The sequence below is a fragment of the Lichenostomus cassidix genome, chromosome 7, assembly GCF_008360975.1.
Source record: "Lichenostomus cassidix isolate B80296 chromosome 7, HeHo_3.0, whole genome shotgun sequence".
In the NCBI taxonomy this organism is placed as follows: Eukaryota; Metazoa; Chordata; class Aves; order Passeriformes; family Meliphagidae; genus Lichenostomus; species Lichenostomus cassidix.
This window is the reverse complement of record NC_139488.1, coordinates 22,218,321-22,235,469: the sequence shown is the minus strand read 5'-3', so window position 1 is coordinate 22,235,469 and position 17,149 is coordinate 22,218,321. Positions and strand designations below refer to the sequence as shown.

At 62.2% G+C, this 17,149-nt stretch overlaps 1 protein-coding gene across 6 annotated transcripts in view; it reads left to right on the top strand.

Moving 5' to 3' along the window:
* The window catches only part of SPEG (striated muscle enriched protein kinase), a 38,983-nt gene that overhangs the window by 9,954 nt on the left and 11,880 nt on the right, over nt 1–17,149 (top strand). Inside the window, exons 2-19 of one of the 6 annotated variants that reach the window (XM_085066700.1) lie at nt 1,501–1,540; nt 2,578–2,612; nt 3,030–3,119; nt 3,381–3,576; nt 4,848–6,358; nt 7,321–7,464; nt 8,249–8,431; nt 10,086–10,297; nt 10,569–10,657; nt 10,856–11,037; nt 13,112–13,372; nt 14,616–14,774; nt 14,913–15,102; nt 15,254–15,483; nt 15,662–15,781; nt 16,184–16,288; nt 16,400–16,606; nt 16,732–16,855. In XM_085066700.1, coding sequence (XP_084922826.1) covers nt 1,501–1,540; nt 2,578–2,612; nt 3,030–3,119; nt 3,381–3,576; nt 4,848–6,358; nt 7,321–7,464; nt 8,249–8,431; nt 10,086–10,297; nt 10,569–10,657; nt 10,856–11,037; nt 13,112–13,372; nt 14,616–14,774; nt 14,913–15,102; nt 15,254–15,483; nt 15,662–15,781; nt 16,184–16,288; nt 16,400–16,606; nt 16,732–16,855 — 4,078 coding nt within the window. Of the gene's footprint in view, nt 1–1,500; nt 1,541–2,577; nt 2,613–3,029; nt 3,120–3,380; nt 3,763–4,844; nt 6,359–7,320; nt 7,465–8,248; nt 8,432–10,085; nt 10,298–10,568; nt 10,658–10,855; nt 11,038–13,111; nt 13,373–14,615; nt 14,775–14,912; nt 15,103–15,253; nt 15,484–15,661; nt 15,782–16,183; nt 16,289–16,399; nt 16,607–16,731; nt 16,856–17,149 lie in introns of all 6 variants that reach the window. The other 5 variants (XM_085066699.1, XM_085066697.1, XM_085066701.1 and 2 more) reach the window with 5 other exon arrangements.

The following is a 17,149-nucleotide window of genomic DNA, read 5'->3' as shown; positions in this document are numbered from 1 at the left end:
ATAATGGCACTCAATTGCATTTTCATTTTTTAATGGGGGAATTATCCGCCGATGGTGCAGTTAATCACTCATCTTTCCCTGGCCTGGAAGACGGGCTGCCAGCCAGAACCAGCACAGTCAGCCGAGAAAGGGAGGTGAAGCCTGGCTCAGCCTGAATACAAATGTGTCTCGTGCAGCCACTGCCCTCTGGCCAGCTCTGCATACAGGCAGGGGGCTGGTGGGAGCCCCTGACCGCTGCTCATGTGCTGGGGCTGCTGCTGCAGTGGCAGCAGCTTTGGGGCTTGTGAAATGAGCCTGCTGCCCTTCAAGGGCAGCTAACTGCTGGCCATGCTTGGCTGTCTGTCCCTGGTGGCTGGCTGTCCCTAGGGTCTGGCTATCTGTTACGTGCTTGGAAGCTGGAGGGGTGGCAGGGCAGGAGGGGCTGGTGGAGCGAAGGGCTTCAAGACAGGTGTGTGTTCAGCCCTGGGCTCCACACTGGGGAGACGGGCATGGGGCATCAGTGTCCTGGGGAGACCTGGTCACCCAGACTGGCTGGAAAGGATGCTCAGTCCTGGCAGCCCAACACTGCCTGTCTGCACTCTGCATTCCCACTCCTGCCTGCTGTGGAGATCACCTCGTCCCTCTGCTTTCCTGGGATATGGCATCAAATGCACACTGGGTCTGGCAGACAGGCTGCCCTCAGCTGGTCCCTCCCCTGGCACGCAAGTGCCCAGCCCTGGGCCGTGGCACAGAGGGCAGCCAAGTTGGCAGGGAGCTGCTGGTGCTTCCACCCCATGCTCGGGTTCCACCTGCCTGCCCAGACGGAATGGTCAAGCGCAGACCAAACACCTCCAGCCCAGTACCAACAGGCCAGTCCCATGCTGCCAGGCAGCCTCTCTCTCCACTGGCATGGCCTCCACAGGGGATGGAGGATACTGTTCCCATGCTGGGACAGTGGCCATAGTTGAGTCTGGACCAATGCCTGGAAGACGTTTTGCTGGCCAAATCCCCATGCTGGCTGGGTGGCTTTGAAGGAGTTGCAGAGCATTTGGACACCAGCCCAGGCAAGGACCTCGCTGCAGGCTGTGCCAGCTGCAGGCAGCAGTGCTGGGGCATCTGGACTGCCCAGGGCTGTCACTCCTGGGCGTGGGTTGCGACACAGGGCTGGGGTGCATAGTGCCATCACCGAGGGGACTCTTTGTGTGTGCGCGCGTGCGCACAGGTGTGTGTGAGTGTGTGTGCGTGGCTGGGCATGCGCTACACGTGCCCACCTACACCCATCCATCTCTGCGTGTGCACGGGGGCGTGTGCCTGTGGGTACGCCGTGGGTGTGCAGCGAGGGTGCGTGTGAGCAGTGCCAGGTGTGCCCTGCCGGTGGGAGGGCGTGAGTGGTAGGGCATGTACCGTGCCAGGGCGCGTGTGAGCAGTGCTGCGTGTGTGCGCGTGGATGTGTGGCGTGCCTGTGTGGCAGGTACATATCGCCATGCCGTGGGTAATGCTCTGTTCTCTTTTCCTTTGCAGAAGACCGGCCACTCGCGGCGCTTTGGGCGCTTCACGCATGGTGCGTTGAGTTACCAGGACCCGACTCCCCCCGCCGCCCCAAATGTGCTGGGATAGGGTCTACCACCATGCTACAAAGAGCAGTGAGCAGAGGCTGGGCAGGGCTGGGCTGCATCTTGCCAGCCACAAAATGGGGTCCTGGATAATCAGGGGCTCACATTGTCCCCCATGCAGCTGGTCTGCTCCTGGTCTTGCAGCTCTACTTGCTCAGGGGCTTCCAGGCTGTCATGGCCAGGATTGGGAATCTGATGCAGTAGCAGTGCACACAGCAGCCAGTCATGTGGTGGGCTACAGAAGGGTGGCTTGGAGTGGGGGGCAGCAGTGTGGCCCCCTGCACACCTTAAGAGTGCAATGTAGAGGAGCAGTGGTGGGGCTGGGAACATGTTCCTCACTACTGGGGTCTGTTGCTGCAACTCGTGAGAGCTTGGGCAGTGGCAAGAAGGAAAGTCAGTCCCTCCCTGGCAGCATGGCACTAGCTTTCCTGGAGTGGGACATTAGGGTGATACTGAACTGGCCTTGCCACATCCTGCCCGGTGCAGGGCAGCTCTTACTGATGCCATGCCCTGAGAAGTCAACTTTAACAACTGCAGCTGTGCTGTGGAGCACGGCTGTATTATATAGCGCTTGCGTTGGTGGGACAGGGGATGCACACATATGTGCCGGGGGAGGCTGTGTGCACATGGACACATGTGTCTGTGTGCTCCAGCACCCCCAGGAGCGCCCAGCTGGGGCACAGGGATATGTGGATACTGCAGCAGTGAGACCAGCAGCTCCAGGGATGGAGTGGCTGTCCCTCTGGGCAGGATGTGACTGTGGCACAGGGAGGGGATGATGCTGTGCACTGCACAGGTGGAACGGTGCGTGTGAGGAGGGTCTGTGTGCAGCACTAGAGCAGCGTGCAGTGAGTGTTGTGCAGAGTGGAGCCATGGCGGGGAAATGCTGGGGACAAGGGCCCTCCCTGCTGCCCCCCGCATCTCCGCAGGCCGGGCCGATAACCGGGTGTTGATGTCTCTCTCTCTCTTGCTGCCCCTATGGAAGCGAAGTTTTCCGCTCCTGCAGGAAACAAAGCTACGGTAGGAAGACCCCTTCCCAATGCCATCTCTGTCCCCATAGTGGGCCCTGTGCCCAGCCTGCCACCCTGCCCCATCACTTCCACTGTCCCCCTGCCCTGCTTTCTTGTCCCTGTGCCGCCTCTGCCAGCTGCATTAACACTGCTGGCACTGCCTCCCTTCCTCCCATAATCTAACACTGTTCCTGCCTGCCTTGCCTGCCCCCTTCTGCCTACCCTTGCCCTGCTGGACTTTCCCATTCCCAGTCCTGCCTTTCCCTACTGGCAGCTTGTCCCTGCAGGTCACAGTCATGCCCCCTGCCCTGGAGCTACCTGCGCACTGCTCTCCTGCGCCTGGAGCCAATGGGTTTGCAATAGGCTGTACCAGTGTGGTCTGCTGTCTCTGTGTACCCTCACTCCCTACTCTCCCCTCCCATCCCAGACTCGGAGACAGGTGAGGATGAATCCAGCGACCCCCAGGTGACACAGCGCAGTGATCTCCAGGATGAGACGGCCTTCAGCACCCCCACGGGTGAGCAGGGACACCTGGCTGGCACTGACCCCCAACACTGGCTGCTGGGCATGACTCCCCACAAAGCGGCGGCTGGCCAGGCTTTGGAGGTGTCCATGGGGAGGGAGCTGTGGTCCACCCACACAAAGGGGAGAGGGCTTGAAGCAGCAGGGTGCTGCTCAGGACATGCTGGGATACCCCATGGTGGTTCAGCCCTGTGCAAGCAGGGTGCTGAGCTTGTTTCCACAGGCACCCAGTGTTGGCTCATCCGTCTTCTTTCAGGTGGGTCCGACACCCTCGTGGACGCCTCCATGAACACAACACCGACGTCGGTGCTGGCCCTGTCACAGGCAGAGGAGCGCTCCAGCTGGTCAGGCAGCCAGCAGACCGTGGTGGAGAAGGAGACGGATGCCAGCCTTTCTGCACGGGGACCCTACCTCCGTCCCACTGCCTGGCCGCAGCCACAGGGAACCCCAAGGCAAGCAAACACGCTGGCCCCACGTGGCGCCGAGGTCCGGCACCTGGGCGTGGAGCCACTGGTGCGGGCGTCACGGGCTAATCTGGTGGGCACGAGCTGGGGGTCAGAGGATAGCCTTTCGGTGGCCAGCGACCCGTACGGCAGCGCCTTCAGCCTGTACCGAGGACGGGCGCTCTCACTCCACGTGTAAGTAGCCAGGGGAAGCACACGGAGGGGACATCGTGCTGGGGCCATCTCCTTCCAACCCCTGCAGCCATCTCCTTCCCTCCGCCTGGCCTTTCTTTGCCTTCACCATCCCAGATGAGGAGTGGGGACTCTGAGCAGTAGGCAGCCTGTTCGCAGTGAGAAGGTGGGAGCAACCCAGGCTGGGGGTGATATGGAGTGGGGTCCCTTTGTGCTGTGGCCAAGCTGAGGCTGGGGGTATCCCCTGTGACCCTGCTTAAGCTGCAGTATCCCACCCTCAGATTATGCAATGGGTGTTCTCCCGTTCCACCTCACCATAGCGCTGTGTGCAGCCCACAGTGTGGGGAACTTGAGGTGCACAGTAGCCTGGGACATACACTGACAATTGTCTGCCACTCACAGTCCTCACAGTACACAGGTGGCAGCAGGCTCCAGGGACGTGCTGCCTCCCCAGGTCCTGCTGATGTGCTCAGAGCCCCTGTCCCTCCATGCCACCTTTGGTTCCCATTCCTGTAGGCCTGCTCCTTTGACCTCCATCTCGCTCTTTTTTTTTTTAAGGCTGCTTGTTCCACCAGAACCTCATCTCCACCTTATGATTTCTGCTCTGCGTTTGCTGAGCCCCTCTGGGGGCAGTGGGATAGGAGGATGTGCCCACAGCAGCATGTGCATGGGCGGGGCTTGCAGCCTTGGGGACGCCCTCTGGCCAGGCTGCACTGCCTCGGCACACCAGGACATCCCAGCAAACTGGGACACCACCCAGCCGCTGGTTCTGTCTGCATGGTGGTTCTGGGGAGGGGACTCACTCAGTATCCCAGCATCACTCTGCTGCCCTACATGAGTACCCCTGGGCAAGGGGTCCCAGCAGCCCAGGACTCTTACCTAACCCAGCCAGCTCCCAGGGGTCTTGTGGTGACCAGATGCCCTTGCTGGGACCCCTTGAGTCTCCTCAGTCCCAAGGCTGCCCTTGACTGTTTGCCCTCCTTGCCGTGCCCCATTGGGCACTGTGGTATGGGCTGGGAGTTGGGATGCAGCCAGGCAGGTACAAGGGTGGTCTCTAAGCCATGCTCCTCTGTCTGCCCTTGCAGCAGCATCCCCCAGGGAGGCTACCGGAGGGATGACCTCCACAGAGGCCCTGTCTCTCCAAAGCCTGGCGCAGAGCCCCCGAGATCCCCTGCTGCCCTGCCGCTGACTGCCAAGCCACCCATCGTCCGCTCACCATCTCCTCGTGCTGGCACGTGCCTGCAGCCGCCCACTGGCATCGTGTCCCAGCCTGCTGCCCGTGGCCCTGGCGTCCCCTCCTTCACACCCGTGACCCCTCGCAAGAAATCCTCAGTGCCGGTAGAGTACCAGGACGTCGTTCCTGAGGAGTACGAGGAGAAGATCAAGAAGCCCAAGTCCTCTGGGTACTCACAGGGTAGTGAGTCCCGTCCGCAGACACCCATGAGCGACACCTCTGGCCGCATCTCGGTGCGGGCATCCCCCAAGCTGGTGCGTGCTGGCTCCAGGATCTTTGAGAGGCTGCAGTTCTTTGAGGAGCGGCAGAGGAGCCTGGAACAGGACAGCCCCTTTCCCCCACGCTCCAACCTGCCCCTACGTAAGACGCGCTCCTTCGACCAGCCTGGCACTGCCTTGCGCCGCGCCAGCACTCCAGGTGGCTCGCGGGAGGACCTGCGGGATGGCGGCCGCTGGGAGCCGGGCAGCACGGCAGCGTGCCGGCGTTTGGCCTTCCGGCAGAAAGCCGCATCCTTTGACGAGCGGGGCAAGTTCGCCAACCGTGTCTATGCCATCGAGCACAAATTTGCAGAGGAGCTGACCCGCATCAAGCGGACAGTCTCCAAGCAGCAGCTGCGGCGCTCCCAGGAGCTGTGCAAAACTCGGTTGCCCCCGACACCCTCACCCCCAGCGACCAGCGAGCCCCCCGCACCTCGTGCCCCCCGCACCTCTTCCTCTCAGGGCACCGGCGGACGCAAGGCACTGCCACCCAAGACCTGCCCGCCAGCAGAGAGCACACACGTCATCCAGCACCTGGCACTTTCCAGCGTGGTGTTGGTGGGACCCGAGGGGGAGCCAGAGCCAGGGGGGCAGCGCGGGAAGAGAGCCCCAGCAGGGGGGGGTGGGGCAGCTGGACAGCCCAGCTCAGTGGAGGATGCAGTTGCCAGGAAGGGTCTGCAGCAAGAAGGCACTGGGGAAGTGAAGAAGAAGGAGCAGTGGCCGTTAGCGCAAGCCACCCCGCAGGGAAGGGTGGCCCTCTCGCAGGCAGGTCCCGCCGAAGGCAGCCCGTACCCAGATGGAGGCCCCGCCCGTGGCCCTGGGGCAGTGAGTGAAGCTCTGGCTGCCCGACTGGCTGTGCCACACGGACTGTACCGGCGGCCAGAGACTCCCACAGAAGTGCGGTTCCTGCCTTGGGCAAAGCCAGGGATGGAGCAGGAGGCTCGTCTGGAACGAAGCTGGGCAGGACAGCATGGTGTGGGCAGGGAAGTGGAGAGAAGGCAGATGAAAGTGTCGGAGAAGAAAGAGAGTGGCCGGATGGCTCAAGAAGGCAGGAGCACACGGAGCAAGGGAAAGGGACGCCGAGCCAGGCCCACCTCTCCAGAGCTAGGTAGGGGCATGGCTTTCTGCCCTCCTGCAGGCACACAGCTGGCCTGGCGAGCCCTTGGGTGGGACGGGGGACCTCCAGCCTGCCCCTGGGAGATGTGGGGAGTCCAGGGGTGGAGCGGAGGGTCATGGTTCTGGAGGCTGGGGTAGCAGTGCACCAAGCAGTGCCATAAGACAGACCAGCCTGGCTGCCAGTTCGCTGGGACTTGAGGTCATGACACTTGCTGTCTTCTCCATACCTCTTGCGTGACACAGGAGAGATACAGTGTGCTGACTTCTGGCACCCAGCCCTGGTCTGGGGCATAGGGCACCTACTGCAACTTTTCTGGACCGTGTTTGGAGGTCCAGGCAGGGCATGCAGCCCAAGCTTCCCCAGGGGATGCTGTGGTGCCATGGCTGGGGGAGAGGTGTCCTCCCCATCCCAGCATGCAGCAGTTAGACCAGACTATACCTGGGCTGGGAGCTTCTTGTTGGTTCTGCTCTAGCCACAGAAGCGCCAAGCCCACATGCTTGAGGTTCCTGGCAGAGCCCCAGGACCTTTGTCTGAGAGGAGAGGAGAGGGAGCTGGGAGGTGGTTGCTGATGCATTGGGGTGCAGCAGCCAACATCCCATGAGGGACTGGGGGAAGTTCAGAGCAGGGGGTGCAGTGGGATATACAATCCTCCTTCCACACCCCACTGTCACCTCATCTCTTAGGCCCTATGGAGATGTAAAACAGGCTGTATGCTTCCTGTCCCTTGGTCCCCTGTGTTGTCCCTGCAGCCTGCTCTGTGCCATGGTGGACCCTGAGGTGGCCTTTTCCTCCTCTGCATGGCCCGAGTACCTGCTAATGCCCCAGCGAGGGTGTGGCACATGTGGTGGCAGTGGCTGGGAGACCCATGCTTTGCCTGCATGCAGCCCAGCATGGCACAGGACCTGCTCACTTCCCCCTGCTGATTGCCATGGGGCCCATCTCTCCCTGTGCAGAGTCCTCAGATGACTCCTATGTCTCAGCGGGTGAAGACCCCCTGGAAGCCCCCATCTTTGAGATCCCCATCCAGGACATGGCAGTGGTCGTGGGGGCAGAGGTGCTGCTCAAGTGCATTGTCACGGCCAACCCCCAGCCAGAAGGTGAGCCACCCTGGGGCTGGGCATCAGGGGTGTGAGCATGGCAGAGGGACCCTCCGCATGTCCATGTGCCACCTGCACTGTGCGAGTAGGACACTCAACGCTGAGTATCTCAGGGGAGGTGATGTACCCACCCTGGGAGCACCCCTTCAGCCCTTCCTCCCCTCAGACAGGAGTGAAGTGCTTGGACACTTGCCTGCCAGGACAGGGTGCCTGCTGTCCCCCGTTGCTGGCCTGGAGTGTTGGGAAAGTGGGAGAAGGGCTAGTGAGCCCTGCGCAGGCAGGGACGGGTGATACAACCTGATCTAGTGGGTGGCGTCCCTACCCATGGCAGGGTAGGTGTTGTTGGAACTAGATGATCATCAGGGTGCCTTCCAGCCTAAACCATTCGATGATTCTCTGATGCCTTGGACTGCTGTTGGGAGAGCTCAGGTGGTTCCCAGGGGCCGAAGCTCAGGGTTGATGTCCTCTGGGCACGCAGTAGCCAGGACGTGGGCAGGGGCAGCTGGGAGTCCAGAGCCGGTACCAGTCGCCAAAGCCGGGCAGAAGCCAAGGCGCGTTAATTCCCTCTTCCAGCCTCCACTGGAGGGCAGGAGGATGTCAGGAAGCAGGCAGGGACCAGCCACAGTCTCTCCGTCAGAGGGCTGTGGGATCCCGGGGCTGCACTCCAAAGCAAATGGGTCCTCAGGCCAGGCGGGGGAGCGCCTTGCCTACCAGGGACCCTGCGCAGACCCCCGGGGAAGCTCGGACTCTCCTGCCCACTCGTGACCCCCGCCTCTGCCGGCAGTGTCCTGGAGAAAGGACGGGGTCCCGCTGCGGAGCAGTACGACGCGCCCCATCAAGGCGGAGGGCGAGCGCCACACGCTGCTGGTGCGGAGCGCCCGGGTGGCCGACGCCGGGCTGTACACTGTCACCGCGGCCAACGAGGTGGGGTCCACCTGCTGCAGTGCCATCCTCAGCGTGCGGCCCGGTAAGTGCCGCGGCCGGCGGATGGAGGGAGGCAGGGAGGGAAGGAGGGAGGCAAGGAGGGAGGCAGACAGGGAGGGAGTGAGGGCTGGCGCCGAGGTAGGCTGGCTGCCAGCTCTGCCGCTGCTGTCACTGGGAAGAAACCGACTTCCTTACCCTACAAGGCTCTGTCTGAACCAAAGCAGCTGACGTGCTCCCGGCAGCCATGGAAGGATCCTGCCGTGGGGGGAGCGGGGTCAGGCTGTGAGCATCCCCTGGCGCCCAGCAAGCAGCCCGGTGTCCGGCCTCCCTCGCACCTGCCCTGTGTCCCGCTAGACATGGGGGTACTCACATCTGCCCTGCAACCTGCAAACCATGTGGGTACCCCTGCTGCCAGCCTGCAAACCATGTGGTCCCTCTTACCTCCAGCATGTGAACCATGGGGATATCTCAGCCTGCTCCCCAGCCCAAATTGTGGAGATATTCTTGCGCTCCACTCTGCTAGCTGCGGGGTCACCCCTGCCCTACACACTATTAGCTGTGGGGATAGCCTGCCTGCCCACCAAGCTGCTATCCGGCGAGAACCCTACCTGATCCCCATGCCGCTGGCCATGGGGATACCCAGCCCGCTGGAGCCCCAGAGTCCTCCCGATTCCAAGAGAGTTTTTCTGGGCAGCAGGTAGGGGCTCAGAGCTGTCCCGAGGGCTGGAAGTACCCAAGCCCTCCCCTCTCCGCAGTTACGCGGGACTGCACACCCAGGGACAGCCGCGGCCGGGCACATTGGGGGGGGGGGGGGTGGGTCGGGAAGGGCCCCGGCAGACCCCGGCCCGCCGCGGGCCCTCCCCTGCGCTGCTGGCCCAGCCCCTGGGGCCGGCCGGCGCTGGGGCGGGGAGGGCTCAGCGGGCCGGCGGCGCTGCGAGGCGGAGGCGCCCGGCACCGGCAGCGGCACCGGCGGCAGTTCGGCGGTGCGGCGCGGGGCGGTTCGCGGGGCTGCCGTGGCCCCGGTGAGTGCGGGGTGCTTCGGGGGGTGCGGACAGGGGGAAGCTGGGCTTGGGCTCCCAGCTCTCCGCTGGAGTTTGCCCGCGGGCATGACGGGGGCGCGGGGACACAGCCCTCGCCCAGTACCGGACAGGCCGCCTGCCTCCCCCAGCGCAGGGCAGGGAGCTTGAGAGCGCTCCGGCGGCCGGGCTGAGGGAGCCGGCACCCCCATGGTGGCAACTGGGCTCTGTCAGCCCCCCATGCCGCTCGCCGCTCCCCATCCTGCCTCCCCCCGGCCCCTGTATCCCGCACCCCGCGAGTCCCCCAGTCCGGCCCCCGATGGAGCAGACCGGCGGGCGGGCGGGCTGCGGGGGGAGCGCAGCTGCCAATGTCACCTTCAGCCGTGCCGGCCCGGGCAGGGACAGCCATCCCGGGAATCCGGGCGGCTTAAGGATGGGAGCGCGGGCTGCTGCGTAAGAGCCACTTGAGCCCTGCTGTCGCCTTGCGGAATATCGCGTCCCCTTATCGTCCCGCGGCGTGCTGCTCACCCCCTCTCCCGGCGCGGCCACGCACCCCTTCGCTGCCGGCCGTTGCCGAGCCGGGATGTGCCGCGGCGTGGGTGTCCATCCCTGTAGTGCAGGGTAGTGGGAAGGGGGGCCCTCACCAGCTCTGACCCGGCTTGCCCGGCTCTTCTGTGCTAGCACCCGTTGTGGAGCGGCATGGGAACTTGCCTCCCACCGTCGGCCAGGCCAGCCCCATCACATCAGACGAAGAGTACCTGAGCCCTCTGGAAGAGTTCCCCGAGTCCGGCACCCCCCAGCACCGACCGGCCATGAAGCTGCAGCCAAGAGCTGAACATGGGGCTGCCCACGGCTCCCCAGAGACCACCTTCAAGGCTGCACCCACCTTTGAGGTGAGATGACAACTCCTTCATGACCTGGCACAGGGGGTGCAGTGCCCTGTGATTGCAGTGCTGTGGTCCTCAGTGCCAGGAGGTGCTGGGTCAGATCTTCCTACCCCTTGATATGATGTGGGGTGCTCCCAACACTGGAGCCAGCTCCACCCCACCAGCTTCCCTGGTACTCCTGTTGTGATAGGGAACACACAGCCCTGGGTGCAGTGGTAGGGGTGCATGGCCCTGGGTGCAGATGGTGCTTGCTGCTCTCTGACCCCTGTTTCCCCAGGTGTCCTTGTCGGACCAGTCGGTGCTGGAGGGGCAGGACGTTAGCATGAGCGTTCGCGTCCGTGGGGAGCCCAAGCCCATCATTTACTGGTGAGTCCTACTGATCTCTGGGGTCACAGCTGGGCAGAAAAAGAAGGGACAGGCACAGTGACTTCTCCTTTTGAGGATGGTTAGCATGGAGCTCTCATCCTAAGCAGGGGGTGGATGAGAGGGGTTTTTTTGGGGAACAGCCAGGCTGGGTGTGCAGAGCCAGGTATGACCATGTTGCTCTGCCTGTGTCTGGAGCAGGCTGAGAAACAGGCAGCCGGTCAAGTATGGGCGTCGGCACCACGTGGAGGAGGCAGAGGGAGTGCGGGGCCTCTTCACGCTGCACATCCTGGCGGCAGAGCATACTGACACGGGCTTCTACACCTGCAAGGCTGTCAACGAGTATGGCACCAAGCAGTGCGAGGCCAAGCTGGAGGTCAGAGGTAAAACTCCCTGAGTGTGTCACCCAAGAACCTGAGGGGCCAGCTGGCTCTAGTGCCCTGCATGAGCTGTGGGGAAGGGTCCACTGCACACCCCCCCCTTGGTAGTGTGACAAGAAGGGGACAAGCCAGCCCACCCTGTGGTGGTGCAGACGGGGAACAGGAAAGTGGAGCCGTGTGCCTGGAGCTGTTTGCAGAGGCTGGCCCTGCAGCAGAAGGCCGGCTACCTTGCTGTCCCATCCAGATTTGCAGCCCTGGGTCCCACTTGTCTGCTGTTCCAGAGCCCCACTGATCTCACCCAGACCCCACTGCTTCTCACAGCCCAGCTTTATCCCACGTCCCCCCACATACCCACTTCTGGGGCCAAATGTTGCCCCTGGCTGCCCAGGGAGGGCTTTTGACCTTGGGAGCTCTGTAGAAAACATGTCCTCATGCCCTGCAGCTTGCTCTCTCCCTGCCCCAGGCTGCCTGCAAGCTGTGTGCCAGACACAGGGCAACTTGCAGGGGTCCCTCCCTGCCCATTTCCAGCAATAGGATACGCACTGGGACTTGATTGTCCAGCCCCCTTTCCTTGCTATCGCTCCCCAGCCCTGTTAGGTCCCAAAGTACATGTGCAATTTTGAGGGGGTGGAGGGGGGAGTTGGGACTGATAGCAAAGCTCTGCCTGGTATCCCCAAGGCCAGGGAAAGAGCTTGTGGGGATGAGTGATGCTGTCTCCCTCCTCCTGCCCTTTGCTGTGTGTGCCCTGCTCCCCCCAGCCCTCCCTGCTGATGGCTGCCTGAGCCCCCCTGGGCTGTGCCGATCCCACCCCGGCCTTGGCTGCACTGCTTGTACTCTGCCGGGATTATGCTCCCAGCCTACAGCAAAGCGCGGCGGCACGGGGGTGGGAGCGGAAGCCATCCCAGTGTCCCACAGCTGGCAGGAACTGGGCTGCAGGGGTGATGGCCCAACCCCAGCCCCTCTTGGGGGGCTCAGCAGATGGCTCCATGCCTTGTTGCCCACTTGCACCCCTCGTGCCGGCGCTGGCATGTGTGTCCGTGCCAGTCCCGTCGCTGCTGCACTAACCCTTCTGCTTGCTGACTGCGGTTTTTGTCTGTACGCAGGGGGAGTACGATAAGGGGGTGCATCTCACAGAGCCGCAGCTGCGGGGCTCTTAGTTGGACACCTCTTAGGCAGTGGACCTCACCTTGTGTTATTACCTCCTTCTCCATCCGCCGTCTCGTCCTGGACGCACCGCGGGGACGCGCGGGCCCTCGACTGCGGGCAGGGGCTCGCCAGATGGCCGGGGCAGGCGTAACTGAGGCGGGGCGGGGGAAGCAGCAGGGGAGCAGCAGGCGCCCCCTCAGCTGGGCCAGGGTGCCCATATGATGCTGTCTTGTCTCTTGCTCCATCCGTTTGTCCCTGTCTGCGTGTTCTGCTGCCTCTCTCTTGCTGCCCTGGGAAAGGGAGCAGGAGGCTGAGCCCACGGTTGCCGCCATGCCGGCCAGGGCTGTAGGGAAGGGGCTGCAGTGTAGTGGCAGCTCTGTGACAGTCACCTTGGAGCATGGGAGACAGGAGACTCCAGGGACCCCACAGGGGAACACCCTGCCTGAGCTGCAGAAGGGAGGGAGAGCATTGGCCCCTTTGGCTTCATGGTGGCCACTCAGGTGCCAGCTTGGCCACCAAGAGACATCTCTTGTAGCACCAGGGCTTGGGTCCATCCGGAGCATCCCCTGGCTCTGGGTCTCTTCTCCCCAGGGAGGGGGCTTGACGGGGGGGTGGGCTGCGAGGCCGTGACCCTTTTTTTTTGTAGCTCTAATAAAATCTGTTTGGTAAAGCGCTGTGTGGTGTGTTCCTGGCACGGACACCTCCCCTCACCCCCAGCCCCCTCCCTGGCTCAGCTCTGCTTTTCACATCTCGCCTCCCCTCCCACCCTTCCCTGCTGCACTCCCTGCCCGCTGCACCAGGCCCCCTCCCTGCATGAACCACGGCCCTGCACGTACTCCCTCTCCATCCCTGCTACCTCTCATGGTTGCTTTTCAGTTGCTGAGATGCATCTCTCTCTCTCTCTTTCTCTCTCTCCCCCCTCCCCGGGCAGCTCGCCCTGAGTGCCAGTCCCTGGCCATCGTGGTTCCCTTGCAGGACTTGGTGGTCGGGGCGGGGGAGCTAGCGGTCTTTGAGTGCATGGTGGCCGGCCCGCCAGACATGGACGTGGACTGGCTGTCCCGGGGCCGGCTGCTCCAGCCTGCCCTGCTCAAATGCAAGATGCATTTTGATGGGCGCAAGTGCAAGCTGCTGCTCACCTCTGTGCATGAAGACGACAGTGGAATCTACACCTGCAAGCTCAGCACTGCCAAAGGTAAGCGGTGGGCATGCAGCTCCCCCAGGGGGGGTTTTCACTCAGGGCTTGGCCCTAGTGGGATGGATAGACCCCCCTGCCCTGGGCTCAGGGCTCTTGTCCCCAGGGATATAGCTGTGAGTGCTGGAGGTGGGGGATATAGGGAGTGGTTACTTCCCCAGGCACTGGGAAGATTTTTCAGGGAAACCTGTTCATCTGCATCTGTTCTTGGGCTCCAGCACCCTGAGCTCTGCAGCCCTGTCCCACCCCACTCCACTGAGCTCCTCTGCCAGCATGCATGCAGCTCCCTGAAACATGGGAAGATGCATCTGCACCAGGTGAATGCAGGCCTGGAGTCCTGCTGTCTCTGTTGCCTGGCTCCAGAGCCTTTGGGCACCCAACTCCAGTACTGACTTGGTTCTGCTGGCTTGGGAGGTGGTGGGGAAATGGGTAGGGAGTCAGGACTTCCACCAAACCATCACTTGTGGCAGCTCAGCAAGAGTAGCATGGACCTCTGTCCCATGGCTCTGACACACCTGTGCCTGTGCATATTGCCCACAGCTGTGTCCCACACAGAGTCCATTCCCCAGCCCACCTAGGCAGCGGTGGGGGGGTTGCAGGGAGGAGTAGTATTCCCTGCACCCTGTGCCTGGTGCCTGTGCACACGTCCACGAAGGAGGCTGTATGCCTGTGGGGCTTTGAGGGTAGCAGCAGTTTGGGGCTCAAGGAGGTGAGGGTGTGCTTGAGAATGGTGTTGCCCATTCTTGCCCAGGGTGGGTGACAACACTGACATTGCAAAGTAGTCCCTGCTGGAAATTCCCTCACCTGGAGCATCCAGCCTGCACCTGTCCCCATGCTGCCCCTCTATGCAGCATGTGGTGGCAGTACCTGCTTAAATATCATTGCCCTGGTCCCAAGGGGATAGACCAGCTGTGATCATCTGCCCTATGGGAAGGACAGGGCATCTTCCCACTCCACTTTGCTGCTGGCAGCTGTACTGCTGTGCAGAGAGGAAAGAGGTGGCTGCTGCCCTCACAGTCCCAGCCCTGGGCATGGGGACCTTGCATACATTTCTACCTCCCTGTCTTGTGAAGGGACAGAGCCTGGAATCCCACACACCTGGGATCAGCCCTGACTGTGCATGGGGTATGCTCACCAACAGCCACACTGGCTGCTGAGTTGCAGCTGGGGGGCTCACAGGGCTGCCTCCTGCCCTGCACAGGCATGTGCTGTGGGGGCTCACCAGTGCCTGCTCTCCTCACAGATGAGCTGACCTGCAGCGCCCGGCTGACGGTGCAGCCCTCTGTGCAGCCGATCTTCACCCGCAAGTTGGAGGATGTGGATGTGGTGGAAGGGCGGACAGCACGTTTTGTCTGCATGATCAGTGGGACTCCCCCTCCGACAGTTACCTGGACTCACTTTGGTAATCCCCAAGCCCAGAGAGCTTGCCAAGGGCCCTGCAGGGAGATCTATCATCTCCTTGGGGGCTGCACTGAAAGGTTGCACCTGGCTGGGAATGGAGGAGATGCTGCTGCTGATGCTGGTGTGTGTCTCTGCACAGGCCTGCCAGTGCAGGAGGGGGAGAATGTGCGGATTCAGCAGGATGGAGGGCTACACTCACTGGTCATCGTGCATGTGGGCACTGAAGATGAGGGGCAATACAAAGCAACCGCAAGGAACACCCATGGCCATGTGGAGTGCTCTGCCGAGCTCTATGTGGAGGAGCCACGGCCATCTGCAGCCTCCCAGATGTAAGAGTTGGATGACCTCTGGAATCTACTTCCCCCTGCTTGCTCTCCTCTGGGACTTGGTGTACAACAGGCTTATGCAAAGTCTGGGCCTGGGGCTGAGCTGGGGGCTCCGCACCATGCTCCCATCATAAGCATGTGTGGGCTCTTGCAGCTCTAAGCTGGAGAAGATGCCATCCATCCCGGAGGAGCCAGAGCAGGTGGAGACAGAGGCAGAGTGCTTCACTATGCCAGATTTCCTGAAGCCACTGCACAACCTGGATGTGGTGGAGTCGAAGGAGGCTGTGCTGGAGTGCCAGGTGGCTGGGATGCCCTACCCCTCCATCACCTGGTACCACAATGGCTCCCGGATTGACAGCACTGATGACCGCAAGATGATGCAATGTAGGACTCCTCACTGCCCTCCCAACCACCTGGGGTCCCTCTGCGTGGGGTGGGAGAAGGGGGAACACCCTGGGAGGAGGCATCACCCCCCAGACCTTTACACAATGTGAGGCAGGAAGGGGAGCTCTGTGCTGCTTAGCTGGTGGAGTCTTACATGTGTCCTCCCCTTCTCCACCAGATAAAGACATCCATCGCCTGGTGTTCACGGCTGTCAGCCACGCACATGCTGGTGTCTACAAAAGCGTCATTGCCAACAAAGTGGGGAAGGCCACATGCTATGCACACCTCTATGTCACCGGTAAGCAGCAGCAGACACCACCTGGGATGTGCAGCCATTCGCAGCCACTCTGCCAGGGTGTGCCCCAGGATTGCTGCCAGGTCCTAGAGGAATAGGATCGCTGGGCAGTTCAGGTTGGAGGGGACCTCAAGAGGTCTCTAATCCAACCTAAAAGTGGGGCCAGCAGTGCAGTTCTCATCTTTTGGGGTCAGGACTCAACCCTGGACCACCAGGTCCTGCACGAAGCTTGCTGGCAGTACCAGTCCCACAGGGGCTGGCAGGCGGATGTTCCCCACCAGGGAACCAGAAAGAATTGCTGGCCTCATCCATCCCTTCAGCCAGTATCTCCCGGAGCATGAGGCAGATGCCCTAACAAGCTGAGGCAGTAGCCATGGTTACATCCCTGCCTACCTCCCCATGCAGATGTGGTGCCAACCCCCCCAGATGGACCCCCCACTGTGGCCTCCGTGACAGGCAGAGCCATCACACTGACCTGGAACAAGCCCAAGTGGCTGGACACTGCCATAGGTGAGGGGGCAGAGTATGGGCAGGAAGATGGCAGGGGGTGGGCAATGCCATGATGGGGCACATGGTGTAGTCCCATGCCAAGGGCTCTGCCCTGACCCTCTCTCCTTGCAGACCCCAACTCGGTGACCTATGTGGTGCAAATGCAAGTGCTGGGCACGATGCAGTGGGTGGTGCTGGTGACCGGTGTGCGGGACACCACCTACACAGTGCACAGGCTGACCAAGGGTGCCCAGTACCTCTTCCGTGTCATCACTGCCTCTCCCAAGACCAACAGCAAACCCTCCCCACCTGTGGGGCCTGTGCAGCTCCTGGACCGGGGTGAGAAGGGCAGTGGGGAGGGAGTGGGTAGCTGGGGTAGAAGTCTCTGTCCCTTGTTGGGTGGTAAGCTGCCCAGGGCTGGGTGGCATGGAGTGGGGAGGGGTTGGTGACAATGCATTTGGCAGGTCCCTACCTGGAGGAGGCTCCGGTCATCCTGGACAAGCCAGATGTGGTGTATGTGGTAGAAGGCCAGCCAGCCTCTATCACCATCACCATCAATCATGTGGAGGCCACCGTCACCTGGAAGAGGTAAGACATGGCACTGTACCTGTTGCCTGCCCCGTACCTAGCATCACCCCACAGGATGCATAAAGAACTTCCACGTCACCTGTCCATGCAGCCCACTGTGTGTGGGGGGAGGGGGGGAGGAAGGCTCCTTCTCTGGGGCTCGTCTGGGGATGCACACAAGGGTGATGTCCAGGACTCTGAAGAGTTGGGGAGGGCAGCTTGTGGGGTGCTGTCTGTGCGGCATTAAGGGGCAAGAACCATTGAGGAGGCAGAGTTAGCAATGGGGAATCAGCACTTTGCAGGGGCTGTGGGGTG